Source organism: Felis catus, chromosome B3 (genome assembly GCF_018350175.1).
Source record: "Felis catus isolate Fca126 chromosome B3, F.catus_Fca126_mat1.0, whole genome shotgun sequence".
In the NCBI taxonomy this organism is placed as follows: domain Eukaryota; kingdom Metazoa; phylum Chordata; class Mammalia; order Carnivora; family Felidae; genus Felis; species Felis catus.
Window position 1 is genome coordinate 69,051,535 of NC_058373.1, and position 26,976 is coordinate 69,078,510.

General features: G+C 43.2%; 1 protein-coding gene across 1 annotated transcript in view; it reads left to right on the forward strand.

Moving 5' to 3' along the window:
* Positions 1-26,976, forward strand: part of RYR3 (ryanodine receptor 3) — a 455,720-nt gene that overhangs the window by 323,942 nt on the left and 104,802 nt on the right. Inside the window, exons 45-53 of the mRNA XM_045059588.1 lie at positions 1,773-1,953; positions 3,371-3,479; positions 5,909-6,029; positions 13,189-13,358; positions 15,744-15,964; positions 18,392-18,482; positions 20,103-20,243; positions 21,471-21,634; positions 23,718-23,796. Of these exons, the coding sequence (XP_044915523.1) occupies positions 1,773-1,953; positions 3,371-3,479; positions 5,909-6,029; positions 13,189-13,358; positions 15,744-15,964; positions 18,392-18,482; positions 20,103-20,243; positions 21,471-21,634; positions 23,718-23,796 (1,277 nt within the window). The remainder of the gene's footprint in view (positions 1-1,772; positions 1,954-3,370; positions 3,480-5,908; positions 6,030-13,188; positions 13,359-15,743; positions 15,965-18,391; positions 18,483-20,102; positions 20,244-21,470; positions 21,635-23,717; positions 23,797-26,976) is intronic.

Below are 26,976 nucleotides of genomic sequence, written 5' to 3' on the forward strand. Positions count from 1 at the left end.
ATTGCTGTATATGAGGTTAGGCTAATAGATTGACTCCAAAAAACTAGAAGTTGCATGAGTATCTCAACAGGGATGTGAGACCCAAGGAGATTGTGCACCATGCATACTTGCACACTGATTTGCTAAAAAGCTGGAATGAAAGCCAGGACTTCTGAGTTCCCATTCTAATGCTCTGCTTACAACACGCCTCTAAGTTGATTCTTAAAAGTTTTCATTAAACAGAACTCCTGTGATAGTTTTAAAATATGTCTCTAAATTCTTCAGTGCATCTCCCTCCGAAAGATGGATGCTTCTCCCTTTAAGTGAGAGCTGGACTCAGTGAGTCACTTCCAATGAATAGGATATGGCAGAAGTGACAGTATGTGACAAGGTTGTAAAAGGCATCGCGGCTTCTGCCTTACTCTCTCCAATCATTTCCTCTGTGGGAAGCCAGCTGGCATGTGGTGAGAACACTCAAGCAGCCCCACAGAGAGGTCACATGGTGAGGAGCTGAGGCCTCCTGCCAACAGCTGTCTGTTTGTGTGTGTGTGTGTGTGTGTGTGTGTGTGTGTGTGTGTGTGTGTGTGTGTGTATGCGCACGGAAGCCAATACTCCATGCCCAGTCAAGCCTTCGTGGGACTGCAGTGCTGGCTGACATTTTGGTAGCATCCTCATGGGAGATCCCATGTCAGGACCACTTAGCTCAATCACTCCCAAACTCCTGATCTACAGAAACTTTGTGGTAGTAAATAGTCATTGACTTAGCCTGCTAAGATTTGAAGTACTTTGATGCGAGAATAAATAATTAACACAGCAGTGTATCAAGAGGCAACCTCTGTTCTAGAACTCAGTCCTCCGAGAATATCTGATGATCTCATGGAAAAATTTTTCGTCAGCCTTCATCCAATACACAACATCAAAAAAGTCTTTGCTCAGAGTCTTAGCCCAAAGATAAATTCTCAACACAAATTAAGATTTCATCTGAGACCAAAAGTGTGTTTCATGAAGTTGTTGGAACAAGCTGCAAAAACCACTTTTGGTACCAAGTATTCTCTCTGAGGGACGCTGGCTGGACCCCTCCCTTAAGTTTTCCAGTTCCCCTGCTTAATCACTGCCTCAGGAAATTAACCCTGTCTCAGTGGTCCATGTTCTTCCAAAGAGGAATGCCAGCAGAATTCAGTTCTTGAACCTGCAGCTTCCCACAGAGGTACTTAGGAATAACCAAGACCATTTTATCAAGTTGGATAAAGCTGGATAAATAATTTCAGAAAGGTCTGTCGTCCATCCACACAGACTTGGTTGTTCTGAAGTACGTGTTAATAGTCTGTGAGAATACAGTTCATGAGCTACCATGTTATTTCCCTGGATGTTAATTGAAGCATGTCAGCTTAAGTTAACATTTTACCTCTTCTCGAGGAAGGAAGGAGATAGGTTTTAGCAACTTCTCATGGAGTTAGTAAACATGTCAGGTTCTTTGTCCTCTAAGTCAATTGTGACTGAATCAGTAATCTGTGGAAGACTTGCCTTCTGAGGATCAAAATAGTGAAAGAATCACAGTGCAAAAATCCCAAACTTAAAACTCAGATTCTGTTCTATGATGGTTAATCTTAATGCTTCAGAAAACAGATTTTGACCGAATTTATCAAAGCTCCCCTTTCTCTCCATCAGTATTACCTCCTAATTTTAAGAATAAGTGACACACTCAATCCAATACTGTTCTTCTCACCTCATCAATTAGAAATAATTGGGGGTGTCCCTTCCAATGAAAAGGAAATAATGCCCCTTTTCCTTAGGTGAAAGTGTGGAAGAAAATGCTAGCGTCGTGGTCAAGCTGCTCATCAGACGCCCAGAGTGCTTCGGCCCAGCCTTGCGAGGTGAAGGAGGAAACGGTCTATTGGCAGCCATGCAGGGTGCCATTAAGATCTCTGAGAACCCAGCTCTCGACCTCCCCTCTCAGGGATATAAGAGAGAAGTGTAAGTGAATGGAATTGCCTTCTGGGCCTGATACAATTGGTGAGCTCCCAAATATTGTCAGTAAATGGATTATTAAGGAAGTGTCCATAGCTTCTCCCTAGTGGGGAAAGCACAGATTCTTTACAGTTGTAGTTAAAACCTTTTAAATCACTTTGTCAAGCACACTGCCATCTTGACTCTCCCAAGTAAGGCTAGTGATCAGGATCACCTTCCCCCACCCCTTGCATGTCTCCTCTTCCATTCTCTCTTACACCAACTGGCAGATCGAGCCATCTAAAAGCTCTTTCAGCCCCCCACTGTGACTCCCTTATGGCATCACTTCAGGAGGAAGCTGCAGAGACGAAAGGCTGGACCGGCCAAGGTTACAGCCACTGTCTCCCTCCAGCCCATTCCCGTTAGTGCTTAAACCTCAGTGCCTCATCCCTTACCTCACTTTTGCAGAGAGGTAGTACTCTGCGCTTTCCCTCCCAAAAGTGTTTTGATTTGATTCCTCAGGTAAAAAAAGAGAGCTGTACGGGGCCCCGGCATGACTCAGTCAGTTAAGTGTCCGACTCTTGGTGTCGACTCAGGTCATAATCTCACAGTTCATGAATTCAAGCCCCACGTCAGGCTCTGTGCTGACAGCAGGAAACCTGTTTGGGATTCTCTCTTCCTCTCTCTCTGTCCCTCCCCCCACTTCACTCTCTCAAAATAAATACATAAATTTTAAAAAGAGAGAGAGAAAAAGAGAGCTGTAGAATGTGAAAAATCACAGCATTGATAATCCCGGTATTTAAGGGTTCAGGATGTAGTTGGTGGGTTGGTGGACTGTCTTGTCCTTGTGTATTGGGACCAGTTCCCTTTCCTTTATTATAGCCTCTATATTAGACCCCAGAATCTAGAGAGTGGGTATAACCCCATAGGGGTACCTGTCTAGGCAGTTGGGGTTCATTTGCTTATTATTTGCTCTGGTAGGTGATCTGGTAGAATTAGAAAAAACCCAAAACATCAGCTGCTCCACCTTCCTCGTGTGGCATGAGAAGAAACAGAGGCCAGGGTCGTACAGCTTGTTACCAACAGAGCCAGGGCATGGACTTATTCCAATATGCTTTCCACGCATGTTCAGGGCAGAAAATGGAATGAAGAGTTAGTGGGAGCTTTGGGAAATCCTGCTCCATTCCACAGGTCTGCAGGATCAGCTCATGTCAGTACTTAGGCCTTGAAGTTCAGAGGACCTAGGAATTCTGTGGACAAACATTTGGGTCCTTTGAGCTTACTGAGTAAAACCACGTTGTTGGGAGGGAGGGTGTCCAAGGGAAAGGATATGGTATCCTTAGGATGAGCAGAGGGTTTCATTGTCTTGCAGTTCATGTCCAATAACATGGCCACACCTGCCAGGCTTCCTCACACCCTCCCCATGTTGGTTCTCTTTCCACAGCACGGAGGACGGTGAATATGAAGAAGAGATCGTGCACATGGGCAATGCAATTATGTCTTTCTATTCAGCCCTTATAGATCTCCTGGGCCGCTGTGCTCCTGAAATGCACGTGAGTTCCCACTGGGCAACTTTGAGGGGCTTGAGCGAAAGAGCACTGGAGATTTCCTGAACGTAATTTCTTCTTCAGTCTCTGGTATTTCTCTCAGTTCCTTTTAGCTACTAGAGTAGTTTCCACCTCTCATAGCTGATGCCGCAGGCTTCTAAGGAATGACTCCTGAGCAAGTCCCTGTGTTGTGTGATTTCTCGGTGGCGCTAGTTGGGCACATCCTCCACATATTCCGTCTTATAAGCCCCCCCAAATTACGTTTCCATTCCATCAATTTGTCCAGAATGTGACCAACTGGATTCTTGACTGTGGCCACTGGTGCACTCCACATGGAAAATCCTCTTTTCCCAATGCCCCGTGGTGTTAGGCACCAGGAAGGCAGTCTCTTTCCCTGGCTCATGTGTAATTATTTCCCAGAGGTAAACTTCGCAGGCAAAAGGAAAAAAAAAAAATAGATGCTTCTATTTTTATGGGATGACTTCTCAGGCTTCCAGTTCTGTCCTAAAAAGTTATGTTCCTCCTCTTCCCTTTTCACCTCTGCTCAGGGATGAGTGAGAGTGACCTTATTTCACATAAGGCCTCACATGATTAGGAAAGGAGGAAATAATTCCATTTTATATCAAAATAGAAAAGTTTAAAAATTTTTTCATTAAAAAATGTCCTTGGTCATTTCTTAAGAGAACTGTTTGATTTGCTCATTCAAGCCTCCGGTGCCTGCCTGCCTCTTCCTGCACTGCTCACCGCATTTGGATTAAGCCAGGGTATCTCTCAAACGTGGTTTGCAATGCAGATTGGGTTAATATAAACAGTGGTGTCTAGTGTTGATGAGACTGTGTATTTGGTCATTGACAGGTTAACAATAGATATGTTGTATTTTTTTTAATTCTTACAAAAGACAGAACTCATTAAAATAGTGGCTTTCAAACTTTTTGACCAAAAAAAAAAATGTTTTAGCCATAGTAAGAAATTTAATTTACCTTGCACCCCACCATATATATGTATATATGCATATATATATATATGTATATATATATATATATTCCAGAAACTAAATTTACCATTCCTACAGACACTGCACGCTAACATTTTCTTTTCTATACTAATCTACTTCATGCTTTTTAATGCAGGTCACAACCCCCTAATGTGATTTCACAGCCCACTAATTGGTCACGACCTATAGGTTAGGACACTGCACTAAAGTATCCAGTCTTCTCTTTCTTCCAGTATGTCATGGGCCTGCCTAAAACACAGTCTAGCCCATTTGCAAATCCATCTACAAGTGGGTAGGGAAACTATCCCAATGTGGAAGAATCCAGGTTAAAAGTGCTGTGCATGGAAGAAAGTCTAAATCTTGCTAAGGGAGCCTGATCAGCATTCTTAACTGAGGATTCTGGTTCCTACTGTGATAAATCAGCCTCATCCACATAAGCCCATCTTTCCATTTTTGTGCCTTTCAACAACTGAAGCTTTAAAGGGAGGAAGGGAAAAACTAGCATGTTCTACAGTCTTGGGACAGGATGAGGCAGGTTGTCAGTTCCCTCATCACTGGCCATCACTTGAGAAAGCAAGTTACACATTTGGCTTATTCTCACAAAGACAGCATTGTGGGACAGGTAAGCCATCAGAGCTGTTCCATCAGGGAAGGAGTTCCTTCCTTCCTTACTGCCCCTCTGGCTTGACAGTTGACACATAACCCTTCTCAGCACCCTTCCCTCAGGCTCCTACTCTATAAGTGGTGGTTGGAGGGGAGGAGCCATCATCACCCGTGCAGATTCCATCCTGAGCTCGTAACAGTTCAGTTTGCAGCTGAGAGCCTGTTCTCAGAAGCTTACCCACTGTCCTCATGTTCCGGATATGCACCTGTACACACTGGTTGGCTCATTCATGATCGTATGGATCAAGTTATCCATCTCGGGATACCTCTGCTTAGACACTCACATTCTCTAGGACATTCTCTATCAATACCTCTTGCCCACCCCCAGCCCCAGCATTAACCAAACTTGTAGGAAGGTGAAATTCATAAGTAACTTCTATATTTAGCTGAATTCTAAAGTCTGGAATTGTGGCCACAATGTCAACACTTCTGACATGGCCACTGAGAATTCCGTGTATTGCAGTCACAGTGAAAATCCCCAGCAGCCTGCACATTTACTGCAGAGACTTGATCCTATAACTGCATAACCATTGTAATCACAGCAAAGGAATCGAGTGACCTCCTTGTTCAGAGTTATTCCCTCAGTAGCACCTCCTCGAGAAAATCAAAAGAGAATGTTCCCTTCTTTCCCTATGGCCATAAGTGTCTATGGCAATTAGAGAAATATAGAAGTGTACCGACCCCTTAAGGAGAACTATTTCACTGCCAGAGGTTTGGAGGTGGGGTGGTGAGGGGTGTGGGAACTTCCTTTATGTCATTCTCCAACCCTGCATTGCAGCTTATCCAGACAGGAAAGGGGGAAGCCATCCGGATCAGGTCAATCCTGCGCTCCCTGGTCCCCACTGAGGACCTGGTTGGGATCATCAGCATCCCCTTGAAGCTGCCTTCCCTGAACAAAGGTAAGAGAAGCAGCTGAAGGCTGAGTTCTGCCAGTCTCCCAGGGGGCCACTCGCTCAGGGGCTGGACTGTGTACTGGTAGGTAGCCTGTCTTTCCAGGCTCCTACTCATGGGACAGGCAGCACTGGGAAAGGTTGCTCTTTTTCTGGCAATGAGGAATTCTCTCCTCCTGACTCCAGCTAGCTGCTGTCTCCTCTAGTCTGCTGTGGGAGACTCCTGTACCCTTTTCCCCATGGGGAGGGCCAGTCTAGACCTCACAGTCCTCTGAGTGCTCTAACCCTCTGGAAGGAAGCGGATGGAATGGAACCAATGAAAGCTCTCACCTCAGCCTTCTTTCTCCTTTGCCTCAGTGTCCCTGGATTGTGCAGCCAGGTGGGCAGCAGACGGCTAGGGCCTGACTTGGGCTCCCTTCCACCACAGCCCCGTGAACCTCATGTCCATGGATATAAAGAGGTTTTCACCCAGTGCTACTTGCCAGATGACCTTTGGCATCGATCAATGTTAGCTTTGCAAAACCTATACTTTCCCAAAAGGATTCAATTTCTCCATGGCACTGCACTTGCTATCCAGGCAGTTTCCTCCTGGCAGTTGGAGGAATTGAAAAGATAACATGACTCTGACTATTACAGTGTTTCCCAAACTGATGTTACGCAGAACATTTTTGTAGAAAACATTAATTGCTGTATGTGTTAAGAAGTTTGGAGTAATATAAGTTTGGGAAATGCCTTGGGATATATCACATTTTTTCCCGCATAATTGAGCTACAATATATAATATGATGTAAGTTTAAGGTATACAGTGTGATTTTGTGTGTGTGTGTGTGTGTGTGTGTGTGTGTGTGTGTATTTTGCAGGTGTTTACCACAATAAGTTTAGTTAACACATCCTTGACCTTACATAAGTAACTTTTTTGTTGTTCTATTGAGAGTATTAAAGCTCTACTCTCAAAGCAACTTTCAAGGATATAATACAGTATTGTTAACTTAGTCACCATGCTATATATACCATTAGATCCCCGACCTACTCATCTTATAACTGAAAGTTTGTGCTCTTGGACCAGCATCTGCTCATTTACCCTACCTCCCCCATGACCTGGTAATTATCATTCTACTCCATGTTTCTATAATTTGAGTGTTTTTAGATTATACATATAAGTGAGACGATACAATATTTGTCTTTCTCTGACTTATTTCACTTAACATGATGTCCTCAAGGTCCATTCATGTTACTGCCAATGGCAAGATTTCCTTCTTTCTTATAGCTAATATTCCTGTGTGTGTGTGTGTGTGTGTGTGTGTGTGTGTGTGTGTGTGTGTGTTTGCATTTTCTTTATCCATTCATCCATCAACAGACACTTAGACTGTTGCCATGTCTTGGCTCTGGTGAATAATGCCACAATGAACATACGGATGCAGATATCTCTTTGAGATGATGATTTTGTTTCCTTGGGGAATATACCCAGAAGGGGGATTGCTGGGTCATATGATAGTTCGATTTTTCATTATTTTGAGGAATCTTCATACTGTTTGCCATGGCACCTGCACCAGTTTACATTCCTACCAACAGTGCACACGAGTTTCCTTTACTCCAAATCCTTGCCAGTATTTGCTATTCCCTGTCTTTTTGAAAATAGCAATTCTAATAGGTATGAGGTGATAGCTCATTGTGGTTTTGATTTGCATTTCCCTGATTATTAGTAATGTTGAGCACCTTCTTGTGTGCCTGTTGGTCATTTTCATGTCTTTAGAAAAATGTCTTTTCTCTGTCTCTCTCTGTCCCCCCAAAAATAAATAAACGTTGAAAAAAAAATTTTTTTTTAAATGTCTTTTCAAGCCCTTTGCCCATTTTTTTAAAGTGTGTTTGTTTAGAGAGAGACAGAGGCAGTGCAAGAGGAGAGGGGCAGAGAAAGAGGGAGAAAGAAACCCAAGCAGGCTCTGTGCTGCCAGAGCAGAGCCCAACATGGGGCTCAAACTCATGAAACTGAGATTGTGACCTGAGCCAAAACCAAGAGTCTGATGCTCAACCAGCTGAACCACCCAGGCACCCCTCAAGTCCTTTGCCTGTTTTTAATTGGGTTTAGGGTCTTTTTCTTGTGAATTCTATGAGTTCCTTATGTCTTTTGGATTTTAACTCCCTGTCGGATGGTTTGCAAGTATTTTCTCCTATTGTGTAGGTTGCTATTTCGCTTCGTTGTTGGTTTTCTTTGCTGTGCAGGAGTTTTTTCTTTTAGGTAGTCCCACCTATTAATTCTTGGTTTTGTTGCCTGTGCTGCTGGTGTCATATCCAAAAAAAAATATTTCCAAGACTGAAGTCAAGGAGTTTGCCTTTTATGTTTTCTTCTAGTTTTACAGTTTCAGGTCTTCCATTTCCTTAGTCCATTTTGAGGTAATTTTTGTGAGTGGTGTAACTATGGGTCCAGTTTCATTCTTTTGAGTATGAATATGTAGTTTCCCCCAACACCATTTTTTGAAGAGACTGTCCTTTCCCCATTGAATATTTTTGGCTTCTTTGTCAAATATTAGTTGACAATAGATGCATAGGTTTATTTCTGCCTCTCAACTGTATTCCATTGGTCTGTGTGTCTGGAATTTATCCATTTTTTCTGGGTTGTCCAATTTGTTGGCATAATTAAGCATAATACTCTCTTGTGATTTTTTTATATTTGTGTGGTATCCATTGTAACACCTCCTCTTTTGTTTACAATTTTCTTTATTTCAGCCCTCTTTTTCTTGGTAATTCTAGCTAAATCTTTATCAACTTTATCTTTTCAAAAGTTAGCTATTAGTTTTGTTGATCATTTTAGTGTCTTTTCCATTCCTTATTTATTTCTGTTCTTTTTTTTTTTTTCCTTCCTTATGTATGGGAGTATTCTGGATCTAACTATATACTTATCCATATTACCAGTGTGTTTTATGTTTTCATGTTATTGTTTAGTATCCTTTTATTTAAGCTTGAAGAACTCCTTTCAGGGGTACCTGGGTTGCTCAGTCAGTTAAGTGTCTGACTTTTAATTTTGGTTCAGGTCATGATCTCATGGTTTGTGGGATAAAGTCCCACATCAGGCTATGTGCTGACAGTATGGAGTCTGCTTGGGACTCTCTCTTTCTCCCTGTCTCTGCCCCTCCCCTTATTGTACTCCCTCTCCCTCTAAATAAGTAAGTAACTAAGTAACTAACTAAATAAATAAATAAATAAATAAATGGGGGGGTGAGAACTCCTTTCTGCATTTCTTTTTTTTTTTTTAATTGTTTTTTAACACTTATTTATTTCTGAGAGATCACAAGCAAGGGTGGGGCAGAAAGAGAAGGAGACACAGAATCTGAAGCAGGCTGCAGGTTCTGAGCAAGCTGGCAGCACAGAGCCTTATGTGGGGCTCAGAACCATGAACTGTGAAATCATGACCTGAGCCAAAGTCGGATGCTCAACCGACTGAGCCACCCAGACGCCACTCTTTCAGCATTTCTTGTAAGGCAGGTCTAGTGGTGATGAATTTCCCCAGCTTTTGTTTGTTTGGGAAGGTATTTCTCTCACCTCCACTTCTGAAAGACAACTTCACTAGGTAAACTATTCTTGGTTGGCGTTTTTTACATTTAGTGCTTCGCATGTATCATCCCATCTCTCCTAGCTTGCTGCAGAGTTTTTCTGCTGAGAAATATACTGATAGCCTAATGGGGGTTCACTGGTGTCGGTGAAATTTTTTCTTTTGCTGCTTTTACAATTCTTTTTGCCTTTGATGTAGACAGTTTTAGTATAATCGGTCTTGGAAAAGATCATTTCAGATTGAAATTAAAGGGTGACTTATTAGCTTCATGAACTTGGATGTCCACAGATCTCTCTGGGTTTGGGAAGATCTCAATGGTATTTAAAATTTTTTTTTCAACATTTTTAATTTATTTTTGGGACAGAGAGAGACAGAGCATGAACGGGGGAGGGGCAGAGAGAGAGGGAGACACAGAATCGGAAACAGGCTCCAGGCTCTGAGCCATCAGCCCAGAGCCTGACGCGGGGCTCGAACTCACGGACCGCGAGATCATGACCTGGCTGAAGTCGGACGCTTAACCGACTGCGCCACCCAGGCGCCCCTCAATGGTATTTAAATAAGCTTTCTCCTTCTTTGCCCTCTCTTCTCCTGTGGGACTTGAATGATGTGTAGATTGTTCCTCTTAATGGTGTCCCATAAATCCTATAGGCTTTCTTCATTTTCATTCTTTGTTCTTTTTGTTCCCCTTAATGGGAAATGTCAAATGATCCTTCTTTAATTTCATGGATTCTTCTGCTTGGGCCAGGGTGGTGTTGAAGTGCTCTACACAATGAATTCTTTCATTCAGTCACTGTATTCTTGAGCTGTGAAATTTGTGTTTGTTTCTTTATGTTTTTGACCTCTGAGCACCTTGAGAATAATTATTTTGAATGCTTTGCCAAGTAATTCATGTGTCTCCATTGTCTTTGGGGTCAATTACTAGGAGTTTACTGTGTTCCTTTTGTGGTGTCCTATTTCCCTTCTTTGTTGTGACACCTATAGCCTTGCATAGATACCTGCACCCTGGGAGAAGCAGTCGCCCCTTCACGCTTCATGGACTGACTTTGGTAAGGAAAGACCCTCACCTGCAGGTGGGGGCATGTTAGAGTGTGCTGTGACCCCAGATCTCGTGGGACAGGGCACCAAGCACAGGTGTGTGCTTTGGCTTTAGATCTGGAGCTTGGGGGGCATGATGTCTTGGCAGCTCAGGCCACTGCGGTCCACCACACTGATAATTATGCGGTCCTTGGCAAGTCCTGCTGGAGATCCTCAGTAGCTGCAAGGGCTATTGGGATCCTCGGCAGTGAAGTCCATATCTAACAACTAGGAAGAAGGGTAGGCAGTGGTGGTAGCTGGAGCTGGTGATGTGTACACTCTGCTGCAGGGACCAACTGCAGGTGCCTGTGTAGTGGCACAGGCCAGTTGCAGACACACGTGGAGTGGCAGGAGCCAGGGTGAGCAGCAAGTATCAGGGTGAACTGTATGGAGGCACTAGCACCTGCAGGGACCCTGGCTGTCAGCATGCATGCCTGCGGCTGCAGGGTCTCACCACAGGTGCACAGCAGTGGTAGCCAGTGACAAGACTCAGGCCAGTGAGATGCAAGTTCACAGTTGAAGGTGCCAGCTGAGATGAGCCCAGCAGTGCAGGCCACTGACTGGAGGCAAGGCCAGAGCTGGGCCCACAAGCAGCTGTGGGGCCCTGGTTGTCTGCATGTACTCCCGTGGCTGCAGGATCTTACCACGGGTGTACGCATGGAAACAGAGGCCAGTGACGGAAGTCTTCCCAAGTGTGCCCACGATGGTGGGTATCAGCTGCAAGGGTCTGGGCTGGCATCTTGAATCAGTACAGCTGCAGAGCCCAGGACTGGCTGCCAATGCAGATCAGGGTTCTGGCATTGAGAGAGATGGGAGTGAGAAGAGACCCAGGTGGCTGGGCATCTGCAAACACAAAACCTGGGAAACCTGCCAGGGTTTCACGGTGGCTAATGCTGGGTGTTGGTTTCTTCACTGGCAAGAGCTGCTGGGGTCCTCTGCAGAGCAGGTCACTGGTGACCACAGTGACTCCCACTGCCTGGTTGATGCAAGTGGCCCTTGCCCTTCTTTCTTTTCCTGAGACCCCTCCCTTCACTGGGCTCTAGCTGGGGTGAGACAGAAGGTATCCTTCATGTAGCTCCCCAAAAGGTAAAGGAGATGATTGTTCACCCCATTCTCTTTACCCAGTGAAGGGAACTCTTTCTAGATGAGCAGCTCCTGCTTGGCCCTGAACAATGCCAGCCTGGGATAATGCCAGCAAAATGTATCCTTACTTTCTTGTGCAGTGATTCTCAGGATTTTTGTGCCACTGTGTTACTGAAGTTTCTTACGTTGACTCCTGGCTTCTCCAGTGCTGTTTTTGTTCATGGATAGCTAATTGTTGATCTTTGTGGGTCTCTTACTTCTCAGTCTTGGTGATATCAATCTCGAAAATGTTGTGCTTATCATGAAGAACAAAGGTTATAGAGCCTTTGAAAAAACATATGATAAAAGAAATGTCAAACTCAGAATTACCCAAACTTTTTGAGCACAAAACACTTAGTAGTATCCTATAAAATGAATGTTCCTCAGAACATGAGTCTCAGAGATTAATTCAGCCTCGCCATTCAGATCTGGCTCCCCCTGGTGTTCAACAGAGGCAGGTAGCTTCTTGTTGGGAAGGTCCCCTTCTCTCCTTGCTTGGCCAGAGCCCTGCACTGATCCCTGCGCTGAATGAGGCTCTGGGCTGGATAGGACTAAACCTTTGTGGCTCTCAAGGTAATTTATGAAGTACAGTATGTAAATATGCTCTGATTTAGCTTGATCATTTAGGGGCTCTTTTTCCTATTTTTTGATGTTAACAAACTTTCAAACTCCTGTCTTTATTCTCTAAGTCAAGCAGTTTTTATTTTCTTCATGGTATTCCTCGCTTCACCTTTGAACTTTTGTATTAAAATAAGATTAGAATTATTGGAAGATCTGTCCTCAATTTCACCTAAATCAGATAATAGTTTCCAAATACTAAGAGAATATTTCCTCAGCTTTGTGCTATTTATGATGTAATGGCTACAGACAAGACACACTCTTAAACTTAATCTCCCTTACATTTTCTTCCTTCATTTCTTCTGTCTTCAGTCAACAAAGCAAAAAAACCAAGCCCGATTCCTGGCATTTGCCCATTTTGTGTGGTGTAAGTACTCTCACCATGGTCCATTTCAGGCTCTCAATGTGTGTCACTGAGCCACGGAGCTGGAAAGAGAATGCACATAGCACACCACTGTATTGTATTTCCAACATGCAAATTAAACAGATATAAATAACCTCAAAAATATAGTTGATAGCAAAGTCATTAGGAGGTGATGTGTTTTGAGTATTTGTCACCTTTCTAAATATAATTTACTTAATTGTAAATTTTAGTTGTTGATAATGAGTATGTCTAACAACTGGCTCAAGAAAATTCCTGAAATGTAAGCAACCGGCTGTTCCAAGCGAGTATCCGCTGGCTGCAGCACAATACTGTATTCCTGTTGCTTGTTAGGAGAACAAGGCGTGTAGACAGACACACTCTGTGTGGCCTTTGAGTCTGTGGAGATAGAAAAGGGGCCATGATGTTCTCTGTGTGTCTTTCAGATGGGTCGGTCAGCGAGCCAGATATGGCAGCCAACTTCTGCCCTGACCACAAGGCACCCATGGTGCTGTTCTTGGATCGTGTTTATGGCATTAAGGATCAAACTTTTCTGCTCCACTTGCTAGAGGTTGGATTTTTACCTGACTTAAGAGCCTCTGCCTCTCTAGATACAGTAAGTGGCTAAAATAAGGAAAACTATCTTTTTCCCATCATTGTATGTTGGTAACGTTGGATTTCAAAGTGATTATTTTCTATCTCCTCACTGATTACATGTTAGCAGTCAGCTTTAAAGGTAAGAAAATAGAAGTACCAAGAAATGGAAGTTCTTAATTTGTTGGGCCAGAGAATTAAATGTAGGTAAACTCGACCTCACATATTTAATCCAGATTCCTCTGTTGCAAGTTTCTCAACCTTGGCACTATCTGGTGTGGGGGTACATCCTGTGTATTATAGGATATTTAGCACCATCCCTTGACCTCTACCCACTAGATGCCAGTAGCACACCCATAAAACCAATTCTGGATAGCATCAAATGTCCCCTAGGGGACAGAATCTCCCTTGGTTGAGAACAAGGGCTTGTTGCTTATGAAAAAGGTCTGGCTGGCAGCATTATAGGCTGGAAATACTCTTCCCACTCTCCTTAAGTTTCATGCACTGACCATCAGGAAAGATAATCTCCAAGCCAAGCAGTTTTGGAGCTTTGGGCATGGCAAGGTCAAGACCAGAGGCCAAGTCAAACCCAAGTTTGAAAGTCAAGGGTGAAGTATAGTAATCCAACATCAACAGACATCAAGACAGGAGGCCCCAGGAGTTATAAAGCATAGAAGCATGATTGTCCAAGTCAGAAACAGTGCACCAGAAGTCCTGGGTCCAAGGAGAAAAGAACAATTCGATCAGCATAAGTCTAAAAACATCTTGCCAATGTAGGGTTACTTTTTTGGAGAGCCAGAAGATGCAGGTCTCCTTAATCAATCATAAAGTCTCTCAAAGGCTCCACCTAGTGTCCAATAGAGATAGAAGTCTGAGCTCTGTGATGGGTGGTCAGCTAGCCAGTACCTTAACTGGGATGGATTTCATTTGAATGGGTTACTCTCAAATGTATAGGATCACCCAGAAATGGGAAGCAATACAAGTCCCAATCTGAATGGAAGATCCATTCTTATTTTTTGGCATGGTGTTAAGAAATGACATATTCCTGAAGGTGTTTGGGACATATGATCGTTTTGGATAATTAAAACATTGCTTCCACAGCTACTTTTGTTGTGAGTTTTTTCTATAAATTACTTGATTAAAAAAAATGGTAATTGTTTTCACTTTTGGGACATTCCCAAGGTTCCTGATCGAAGCATGTGGGTTTTTTATAGGTCAAATAAACAGCAAATTCTGTTCTTCCATTTGGTGTTCAAATCACATGCTTGTCTAGGCACAATCTGCAGCAAAATAAGCTAAACGTTCAGTTCCTTAACACATGCATTTTTATGCATTCTCTTTTGAAAACTTTTAAGCCACTGGAATCAAAGCTCTGTCCTTCCCCATTGTGACAACTCTATTTACCAAAATGATAAATGTGAAAGATTGGCTATTTCTTTCAGTAGGATTGCTAAGTCTTATCAAAGACAAACTTTTGATAATTAATAGGAATACCCAGAAATGTGTACAGTTCAAGACAGTTTATCATGTGATAACTTACAGAAAATGTGTTACAGATACAATGGCTATGATAATCACAGGAAATAACGATAAGATTTTATCTTTGTGGATCTCAAGGTTTCTTTTGAAGTTGCCTAGTTTTCAAAGATGGTAGCTAAGAATGCTTTGACTAAATGTCAGTAACTGGGCCTGCCTTGTGTCTAGCCTAAGTGAATGAGAAAGAACACTGAGTGAGAATTAAAGCAGTTTTTGAGTGAGTCCTAAGTTTATGTTCCTTGTACCCTTTTCCCATCAAAGGTAGGTTCTCTTTAGTGAATTCTACCCTTGTGCCATTTATCAGATAGTGAATTGCTCACAATGCTCATAAATTAAGTGATAAGGTCACAGCTCCACTTTCTCTCTGTAAACCTGTCACAAAACCAGTGGTTTGACGGCTCGCTTGGCCAGTAGCCACTTACTAATCTCAAAATCACCTCAGGACAAATTGTGAGTCTGCACAAGGTGAGAAAAAAGAGCTAAGACAGAATAATAACAGAGCAGCTTGGCAGTTGGACTTTGCAAACATGAAGAATGTTGGGTTAGACTGGTCATCGCCTGATTTTAATAGGTTTTAGGATCCCTCTTTGAGGGGAACAGATGTTTGTGGATCATTTGGAATGAGTTAAGACCAGCCAGCCTTTGCTTTCCTTCTGTTTATTTTTTTTCTTTTAACCTGGTTTTTTTTTTCCATTTAAAATGCAAAAGAGAAGTAGGTCTGCTGACAAGGTAGGGAGCTGTTCACTCTGTTACTGTGAAACACTGTTATGCGTAAGCTTTCCAACCTGCCAGACAGGATCTCCATATGCAGGGTAAGCTGTGCTCTGTCTTTCCCAAGGAGATTAACCAGTGTCCCAATTCCCTTTCCTAGGTTTCCCTAAGCACCACAGAGGCCGCGCTTGCACTAAATAGGTATTTATGTTCTGCTGTGCTTCCGCTCCTCACAAGATGCGCCCCTCTCTTTGCTGGAGCAGAACACTACACCTCTTTGATCGATTCTACACTACAGACAATATATAGGCTTTCCAAGGGACGTTCCCTCACCAAAGCTCAGAGGGACACCATAGAAGAATGTTTGCTTGCCATTTGCAAGTAAGTACCCTGGCCTGTGGTTTTCACCTCCATGTGTGCATCCATGTCAGCTGCATTTAATTGTGTAATTGAAAAACTGGTGACTCCAGCTTAAGGAAGCTTCCAGGCCTTAGCCATACACCAACGTCTCCCCAGACATCTCCTCTTAGGTTATGCGGGGACTCCCACTTACCTCAAGTTTGCTGGTCACCTCTGCATGGAGTCTCGTCTCTCACTATGGAGAAATGGGGGGGCACAGCTCAGGCTCTTGCCCTGAGGGTTGGTGGAACAGAAGATGAAACTGTCTTTCAGGCCTTAAGTATTCAGATTAAGAACTAATGTTTTGGTTCCTAAAAGCCAGAAACCAAGCTTTTCCTTCTCTAAGTGAGTGGACCTTTACACAGAGACCAGATGTAAGAGTATGAATCAAAGCAGCCTATCTGTAAGCCTCAAAGAACCTGGAGCAAAGATAAGAAGGAATCTCCAGTCCCAGTGGGGAATTAAAGGCATTAGTTTTCACTGGGGCAAAGATAAGAAGCTCCAGATAGTGAATTGCTCACAGAACCTGGAGCAAAGATAAGAAGGAATCTCCGGTCCCAGTGGGGAATTAAGGGCAGTAGTTTTCACCACTGCAGATAGGTATCAGAGCAACCAAGAACAAAGGGTAAAGTCAACCCAAGAGACTTGGATCCTCAGAAAACTGTCAAGTCTGATAGGGTCAAAGGAAGAAGGCCCCTTCCAATAGCAGGTCTCAGCAATATGGTCCAGATGTGTTAAGCCAGTGTTTTCTGCCTTGGAATCATATAGGGAGCTACAAAATAAATATCCAGTGTCCATGCCATACCTCAACCCCCAAAATCAAACCTTTAGTAATGGGACCCAGGCTTATAATTTTTGAAGCTCCCCAGGTGCCTCCATAATACAGCCAAGATTGAGAACCACTGCTCTGGGATGTCCAGGAGATAGGCCCAGCAGGTGTCCCTGTAGTGGCCCGCTGGATATGGTCCTTATTCTTGTTGAATGAATGGTTTCCTAATCACACAAGAGATGACTATGTACTGGGGGAGGGGGGGCTAGGGCTACCTAGAAAAAAAAGCAATAATTAGTAATGAATTTTATATTATAATTCCAAGATTTAGAGACAAGACCATTTACTTGCTGTATATTTCACTTTTTACTCCAGGACTTTTTATCACAAGGCCGGCTCTTGGAAAAGTTGTCAGCCAGATGAGTTCTCTTGTCCATCTCCATTCGCATCCATTCTCCTTGTAGGATTTCTTTCCTGACATTCCAACATTTAACATCAGTCATTAACTTGGCCTCCATGGCTCCTTGTGCATCTGTGGTTGGAAGTCAGTAGGTCTTGAACTGAACATACATGCTAAATTATGTATATGGGCACTTTTCTGTGCAGAGAATTTGGAGATTCCATTCAGTTTTTAAAAGCCTTGGTAATCTAAAAATAAAAGTGAATCAATGTTGTTTATCTCTCCTTTCTCTATTTCAGAATTGTACCAACTACCAACGCCATGAACTCTTCTATAATTTGATAAATTGTTCGCTAGTTGATTATAGTATTTGCCTGTTTAAGGAGGGTTGTTTTGTTTTGTTTTGTTTTTTTGAGGACAGAGCCTTAACCTAAAGAAATTATTCCAATAATGAGGATTTCAGAAATTGGATAGTAACTCAGAAGGTCTTAAACTCCCTTGCAGTCACACCAGTAGGTGGCCTCAGATTCCACCTATGCACTGGTCAACTCCATCATCCTTTGCAGAGTTCGAGGAGACAGTTGGCCCTTAGAGATGGCTGTAAAATCAACTCCACCTTCTTTCTATTATATTCTTTGTACATAATCCGTAACTAGATTTTGATGATGCATAGACTCTAGGACATCTTATCACCTGGTGATTAGACTTTACCTTAGGTATCTCACTTCGTTAGCCACACATTCTCCTTTTATATTTTAAATATACAGTTGACCTTTGAATGACACGGGTTTGAATTGTACATGTCCACTTGTATGTGGATTTTTTTCAATTAACACAATACTATAAATATATTTCTCTTATAATTTTGTTAACATTTTCTCTAGCTGCCTTCATTGTAAGAGTACAGTATGTAATACATATAACACAAAATATGTGTTAATCAATTGTTTGTGTTACTGGTAAGGCTTCCAGTCAATAGTAGGTTATTAGTAAGGTTTTGGAGGGGGTCAAAAGTTATATGCTGGAGGGGTCAGCACCCCTAGCTGCCATGTTGTGAAAGGATCACCTGTACTTACTTTTAAAGTGTGTTATCATTGACTGTGATTTACCCAAGATCTTGTTTTAGGAGCTAATTATTCTGAGGCTTAGCTCTGGTATATGGTTATCAATGAGTGTTTCTTCTTTCTTCCTTCTTTTATCATTTTCTTATCTTTCTATTCTTTCTTATTTCTTACTGCAGTCACTTGAGGCCTTCAATGTTACAGCAACTCTTGCGACGTCTTGTCTTTGACGTGCCGCAGCTCAACGAATACTGCAAAATGCCTCTTAAGGTAAACCTCTTTATTGCTGCAGAAATACAGTCCACAGCACAGAAACTTGCCTTGCAAAACATGAGGGCTTCACAATTGGGGGAGCAAAATATACATTCAATGAGTTTTACTTTTTTGAGGGCTAAAAAGATACAACCCACCCTATCACACCGCTTTCTGAATGTCCAGGTTGCAGAGAGTAGATCATTAACTGCTCCAATTTTCTTTAATTGCTTTCCACTGGCTACGTGTTATTTAGCAGAAGTTAATGAGGGGGACTTGGATTGTGTAGTTTCCTGCCTTAATTACGTTTTCAGAATGTATCCAATCTCAAAAAGCTTTGAAGGCCTTGTGATTATTCATTCAAGTACAGAAACTAAATTGTCCTTTTTCTATTCCATACTGTTTTGTGCCTTTTTTTTCCTGTTGAACAGACCCTCTTTTGTGTTTGTTTTTAACTCTTACCTGCTTTCCTTTATGAATGTAAAGTAGAAAGAACCATAGAGCTATTTGTTGTCTCATTCATGATTTTCTCATAAATTACAATAATTTTATCACTAGCACAGGGAGCATCTGGGCCTGGGTGGGAGGGCACCACAATCAACTGCCCACCCAAGAGAAAAATGTTTTTTTAACTTTCACCTATGAGGTACCTGCCGTATTTGCATATTCATTGTGTCGGCAGTGGCTAGCCACACCTGAAAATTCTGCCTGGTGACTTTAACAGAACTTTTCCTTTTTCTCAGAATTAGGCAAAGCCAAGGATTTCCAGAAGCATTTTACTGGGATAAACAATTCCCAGAAGCCTTCAGTTCAATCCTCTGTCTCCATGCCAGGCAGAAAGCAGCTTGTATATTGTCAGAGATTCCACTGCCCTCCAAGGGCTATTCTTCTAATCTTAATCCCAGTAAGCATTTTAGCTGAAAACTATGATTTTCATAGTCCAACCTGGCATTGCTTCCTCAGCAGGCTTGTACTGCCAGCTGGATTCTGGTCCCGGAGGAAGCAGCATCAATAGCACTCAGTAAGCTCACTTTTACTTCTGAGACCAGCGGGATTTTTCTTAGAGGGTGTGGATTCCACCTGTTGGGATAGGAACTTTGGCGCTGTGCTTCTGCCCTCTCCTGGTCACATGTGGAACTGTTGTAACACGGCTGGGCCATCAGAAGGCTCAAGAGAAAAGCAAGGAAGCCACAGGCAGTAATCAGTACAGAGAAAATCTTCGGACCCCACGCGGTGCTCCTCACCATCTCCATATCAGCATCAGTCAGAGTCTTCTAGATTTATAAGCAAATGTCTGAGAAGAAATTATTCCCACCTTTGAGTGCCTGCAGTGTTAGATAGCAACTACTTCATTTGAAGTAGAAAGAGTTCCTCTCCATTTTCCAGCAACTGCTGGGGGCACATTAGGAGGCACAAGAGTTAATCAGGTGGATTCAGCTCCGGCTAGAGCTCATTAGGCAGGAAAGCAGAGCATTCCCAGTGGTGTCTGAGGGCCTCTCTGTAGATAACCCAACTGTTTCAACTGTTGGTTTCACTCTCATGTCTGCCCCCTGCTGTTGTGTTCTCCCCTGCATGTTGCGGATGCCTGTGGATCTTCCGTACCCCACCCACTGGTGCAATCCTGTTCAAACCTCCCAGCTTCTGACAAATCACTATGAACAGTGCTGGAAGTATTACTGTCTGCCTTCAGGATGGGGGAGCTACGGGCTAGCTGTGGAGGAGGAATTGCACCTGACGGAGAAGCTCTTCTGGGGGATTTTCGACTCCCTCTCCCATAAGGTAATGGTAGTACTTCTGAACAAAGAGGGAGCACCTTGATAACCAATGAGTAATAAATGCCTGTGAATAATAATAGCTAATGTTTTTAGCCTTTGCCACGTGCTAGGAACAGAGCTGGTTACTTCCCAAGTGTATATCACACCATCCTTACCCAAGTCTGTGAAACAGGAGCTATGCTAATCATCATTTCACAGACAAGGAAAAGTCTCAGAGCAGTTGAATAACCTGTCAGACTCACAAAGCTAAAACACAGGAGAATGACTTCCAGAGCAAATTACAAAAATATTTCCTAGTTTCAGTCTTGATGACTTACCCTCACTGTCATTCCTTTCCTCCTGACATTGTGTGGCCCCTGTTAGCCAGTCTTTACCAAGCTCCGTTGTAGAGGAGAATCCCCAACAGCTGCTCTGATGTTGAGATGTGGGATTTTCAAAAGACCACATACCATTCTGAGGAAGGTTCTTCACAGCCACTTGCTTGAGGAGAAAAGTGAGTAAGAGGCCTCTGTACAGTCTGACTGAAATACAGTTCAAACTGTCAGACTTGCCTCCCCTCCCCTTAGCCCAGTTTATTTCGATTTTTGAGGTTGCCATCTTTAAAGGTGGAAAATGAGTAAGTCTGGCTTTCTTACCACAGTCTGAAGCTTGTGGATAGCTCCAGTTGGTGTTCACCTGCACTTAAATTTTATTTATTCCAGTGTTCCTTTGGTCTAGTAGGAGTAGATCAAAAACTGTTCCTAACCCCATATTATTTGACTGAAATTTCTTCCGGGCCCCATTCAAGAGAGAACAGATGTGATATTGAGCCGTCTGCTGAGGATACCAACATAAGACCCATATCAGCTGCAGAGGGGACTGTCAGAGCTTCTCCTGTCCTCTCCAGTCACAGGTTGGGTCTATAACCATCTGTGGTAGGCAAGTTTATAGACCACTGTAATCCTTAGATATTCTTGCAATTAACTATTTGGGAGATACTGATTTAAACTTTGATTAAAGGATTTTCACCTTAAAGCAAATGGTGACTTGAGGGCTTTACGGGTTGTCGTTTGATCTTCCAAGGATCCTTAAGTTTCCACCAGAAAGCATCAAAGGATGTAGATGTTCCCCATTTTGGTGAATCTGGACAAACGCAAGCGTTTTATTTTTTTCAGCTAATTGATGAGTTGTTCCCTGTGGGCGGCACTAGTTCTCACCTCTGTGCTATCATGGTCTTTGTCTTTCCTCACAGAAGTATGACCCAGACCTTTTCCGAATGGCCCTTCCTTGTCTCAGTGCTATAGCTGGGGCGCTACCACCAGATTACTTAGATACCAGAATCTCAGCCACGTTGGAGAAACAGATCTCAGTGGATGCAGATGGCAACTTTGACCCCAAACCCATCAACACCATGAAGTGAGTCCAGAATCATCTCTAAGCCAGTCGACATTTTGGCCAGTGGCTGGTGTTTCTCTTTCAGAAGGTAGCGAGGATTATGAACTTTTCTTCCTTCTGTCCTGCTAACCCTGTGGATCATTTTTTTTTGACACGCTACGAGTCACGTTAGGCACTGGGTTTTGTCAGCTTCTGAAGGTCTAATCCGTCCATATCTGATTATGTGCTGTATTATTATACTCTGGGCTTTCCTTTTGGGGGTTGGTTTATTTATTATAAGAGACTAATGCTTTCCACAAATAAATGTCACCCGAGGCATTGTTAAGAACCACGCTGACAAATGATGCAATTAATTTATTAATGAATTTTTTGACAAAAATCTTCATTCTTTGTGAATTAGGCCTCTATAGTTCTAATAGCATTGTACATCAAAACAACTGTATAAATAACATTCAGCTGAACTCCAGTAAGGCCTCAGGGTGTGAGTGACAGAACAGGATGGGGTCCTTATTTGAAAGACTGGACCCACTCTTTGCCATGCCAAGGGATGCTGGAATTTTAGAATCACCCTACAATAGTGTCTTTTACTTCCTCCCTCTGGTTCCCCAGCATTCCTCTCTAGTGATGATTAGGCCACGGATAAAATATTGGGCAACATATGCCCAATTTTGCCTTCTGGCAGTTCTTTCCTAGTTATGATTATGTGTTGTGGGTCATACAGTCTTCATGTCAGGGTGCATTTTAAATGAAGAGCTCTAAAAATGCTTTAGATTGAACAGGGAAATCAAGACCTCCTGTAAGAGCCCCTTAGACTTGTGGTTTGCGGCAGTAGCTCCCATAGGAGAGGCATAGCTTGAGCCATTCCTAGGGGCCGTCAGCTTTGATAATGTATAAAATTCACCTTCGGGAAAATTATGTACACATCCTATCACATGGAGCCTTGAGCGAGTAGATGGCAGGAAATAGAATTGAACCTGCTGTAAAAAAGAGGTAAGGGGTGTGAAAAAGTACCAAGCTAGAGCCCAAGAGACGCAGGTGTTGACTTCGGAGAACTTTACCTTGTGAAAACGTAAACATACTGAAGGGATGACAGATGATGTAATCACTTGGATGCCTTTATAAACATTTTGAGATATACACTAGCAATTGTTTGCTAGCGATGAGTGTGGTTCCATGTTATCTTGAGAGTTCTGATTTCTTCACATATACCTCTCCTCTGGCATCAGTATGGTTCTCCAAAAAATAGAAGTAACAGGAGCTAGAAGTTAAGCAGAAAAGCACACGATTGCAAGGATACAGGGTTATAATTAAAACCTAATGCAAAGCTGACCAACCAGGCCTCAGGAAGCACAGGAACCAAGGCAGGGTGACGACATGAACAACCTTCAAGTAGTATCCCCATTAGATGAATCAGCGCAAAGACTTTGCTGCCCTGGCCTCAAACAACTCAAGACTCAAATTCCAGGGAGAGGGAGTCTGATTGGCCTACTCAGATGTCCATTCTTGGTGACTGTTCGCACAAGACTCCGTGCAATTCAAGACGTGTTCCTCAAAGGAAAATGGGGGTGCTTTTTGTTTGTTTTGTTTTGTTTTTTGTTTTTGTTTTTTACCACTAGATGGGACAGAAGCTGCCAGGCTAACAGAAACAAGTGTCTGCTCTCCTAACCAAATTCTAATATTTAAACATGAGTCTCTGAATCCAAAAAAGTAGACAGTCTTTTGTAACATTTGGTTCTCTGTCTATCCATTTCTGGCATTCCCAGATTGGAGTTGGTGAGGTTACAGGCAGTGTCTTTGGATAAGGGGATTTTCACTGTCTAACCCAGGTCAGATCTGGCACAGGAGCCAATGGAATCTTGAGCAGCTGGAAGGTCACCTGTGCAGCAGAGGCTCCTACAGTGATGTCCTCCAATAAGACCTGGTGTGTGTCTGTGACCCAGCATGGACAGGCCATGAAGTTCACAGCTGGGAATCCAGCTTCAGCCTTGGGTTAGCCGGTCCCTCCCATCCAACTTCTGCCAGCTGATCGTTGGTTCTGGCCATCTTTTCAGTACATCCAGCTGAAGTGCTTGGGGAGGTTGTAATTTTTTTTTTCTCATTTCAGTTTTTCCTTGCCTGAAAAATGGGAGTACATCGTCACCAAGTACGCGGAGCATTCACATGATAAATGGGCCTGTGACAAGGTAGGGATTATCATCCAACTGACAATTGTCAGGGGGAAGAAAAACCAGCCCAAGAACATTAAAGGGTCCAATCCTGGAAATCTGCCTGATTTGTCTAAGTGACAGACTGGCCATGCCAAGAGAATTCATTATTTCTGAGCAGCAATTTCCCAGGGATGGTGGAGGTCGGAGAAATAGGCAGCAGCAGTGGCTGGTGCTGCTTTTTGTATTGCTCAGGAAAATGATTGATTCTGGGAGTGTTAACTCTTTTCTAAACATTGCATTTTCTGGAGTTTGCACCAAGCACGTGATTTTGACATAAATGCATAGTATGGGGCAGGAGGCGTTTGTTGAATTCTTTCTTTGAATGTAGCATTGGAAAAAGGGAAGTGCAGTTGAAAGCCTTACCCTTGTATTTTGTCGGCAAGCTGCATTTCATTCTATGGAGGACCCGCATCTTCCCATGGTAGGCAGCCGTAGAACTTCCAGACACTCCCTTATTAATACGCCTGTCCATCTGGTGTTTAAAATTCCTCACCACATGAGGTCAGGCTGCTTAATGAGTTTAATTGCTCTGTCAGCCCTTTAATGCTGGCAGGCAAAGTGGGAGGAATGTGCCAAAGACATCCAGGATTCCTGTGGGCCGCCAGTTGAGGACTGGGGCCATTGCTCAGCTGCGGCTTCGAGCATGTAGCAGTGAACCCGTCTCCCCTGCAGAGCCACAGAAAACCACCTCCGAGCAGTGTGCCCTAGAGAGGGGACACCTTTAGCCGCTCTCTCAGCCTCTGCATTGATCTGGGGTCAGTTTTTTTTCCTTTGATCAGTTTCTGTTTGGGGCTGGTGATAACAACAACCCTCGTAACCATAGAGTGGGCTAATACGTCATGATTTTAGAGCAAAGGTTGGCAAACCTCTTCTGTAAAGGGCCAGATAGAGGGACGTCTGGGTGGCTCAGTCAGTTAAGCATCCAACTCTGGCTTAGGTCATGATCTCATGGTTCTGTGAGTTCAAGCCTCACATTAGGCTCTCGGCTGTCAGAATGAAGCCTGCTTTGGATCCTGTCTCCCTCTCTCTGCCCTTTCCCTGCTTGCACCTGTGCGTTCTCTCTCTCTCTCTCTCTCTCTCTCTCTCTCTCTCTCTCAAAACTAAATAAACATTAAAAAACTTTTTAAAATAATAAAATAAAGGGCCAGATAGTCAACATTTTAGGTTTTACGGGCCAAGCAGTCTCTGTTACAACTGCTCATCACTTTTGTGGCAACACAAAAGTAGCCAGAGATAACACATAAATGAGAGTGTGTTCCGATAAAACTGTATTTAGCAAGTGGGGTTGGGTGGATTGGCTAAAGGGCTCCAGTTTGCTGACCCTTGCTCTGGAAGGTCTTCACGTATGCCCATTTGGCCAGCCTATGAATTAGGGGAAAGGAACACCTCCATGAATCCAAAGTAATATCCAATCCATTACTAATCCATGTGGATTTTGCCTCCTTAGTCTCTCTTGAATTTGTGTATGTCTGTCTATGCCATGGCTTTAGTCCAAGCTACAGTCATCTTTTGCCCAGATGATGGTGGTAACATCCTAACTAGTCTGCCCACGTGCATTTTCTCCACTCTGTCCTTTACGCTGCTGGCAAGTTTCAGTATGTAAATTTAGTCATATTCTACCGCTGTTTTCCAGTCCAGCCCTCCTCCTTGTTAAAATCCCTTAATAGCCTAACCATTTTTAATACAAAGGCCAAAATCCCAGACATCGCCCAATAGCGGACACTATCTAATCTGGCTTCTGGTGCCATCTCCAGCCTCCTCTCTCCCTTTGCCCTCTGCTCTCCAACCTCATCCCCTCCTTTTAGCGTGTCTGTCTGTCTCTCTCTCTCTCTCTCTCTCTCTCTCTCTCTCTCTCTCACACACACACACACACACACACACACACACACACACACACACACTCTACATAAGCCTTTTCATTCTGAGCCAGGTCCCCATCTGCACCCACACAAACAAACACCAGTTACCAATTCATCCTTCAAATATCCATCCCCGTGTGAGTTCTTCCTAGGACACTTCTTTCCCAGATTTCTCAGATAAAGGCCCTCTTAGCATCTTGTTCTTTTCCTTCATGGTATTTTCGTAGCAGCTTATATATTTATATTAATATTTATATTTATAACAATTAAACAGTTTCACCAGTTATTGACTACATGTTTACTGGTGTGGAATTTGATGAATCTCTCTGTCGGTCTCCCACTGGACTATAAGCACGTTTATAAGGAAACATGTTTGCTCACCATTGCCAAGTGGGCATTGATCATCTAACAAAGAAAAGAGCATTTTTCCCCTGCTTTCAAGAACTTCACACTCTTGTGGGATAAAGAAAATAGGCCAGCCATTATACAGGCTGGATAATGTATAATATACAGCCATTATACAGGAATGAGCACAGGGTTAGAGCACATAACCCGTAAGGGGAGTCCCTAAGTCAACAGTGGGGGTCCAGGAATGCTTCCTTGAGCTGGTGACATCTCTGCTATATGATAAGGGACAGGTAGTTGTTCAGGCACAAGTGCAATGCAGTCCATGGGAGCAGCAGATGGGAGCAGAGAAGCAAGAGAGAATCTGGTGGCTTTAAGGAACCATAGTTCAATATGGTGGGATCACAGAGTAGAGCAGATGAAGAAGGGTGAGACATGAGTCTAGAAGGGTCAACAAGATCTCGCTGTAGCTTTAGAGTCCACAAAGAGTTTGGGTTTTACCATGATGACAGATCGGAGTCAGAAAATCTTAAAGCAGTAGAGTGCCCTGATCTCGGTGATTTTATAAATGTTGTCTGACAGTGGTGTAGAAAATGGAGTCCACAGAGAGGTGGCAAGACTGGAGGCAGGGAGACCACATGGAAGCTATTGCAGTACTTCAGGTGAGAGCCAATGGTGGCCTGAACTAAAATACTGGCAGGGAAGCTAGGGAGAGGCAGACAAATGAATATGTCTGGGAAGTTGAACATAATATGAGGTGGTACAGAGAAGAAGGGGGCCTCGAGGAAAATTCTCACACTTCTGGCTTGGAAAGTGAGTGTAGCTGGTGCCATTCACTGAGATCCAGGGAACCCAAGAGGAGAGGCCCCCTAGAGGAGTAAAATGCTGGGTTCTGTTTCAGGCATGTGAGGAGGTACCTGTGGACATCCAAATAGAACTTAAATATGTTTGA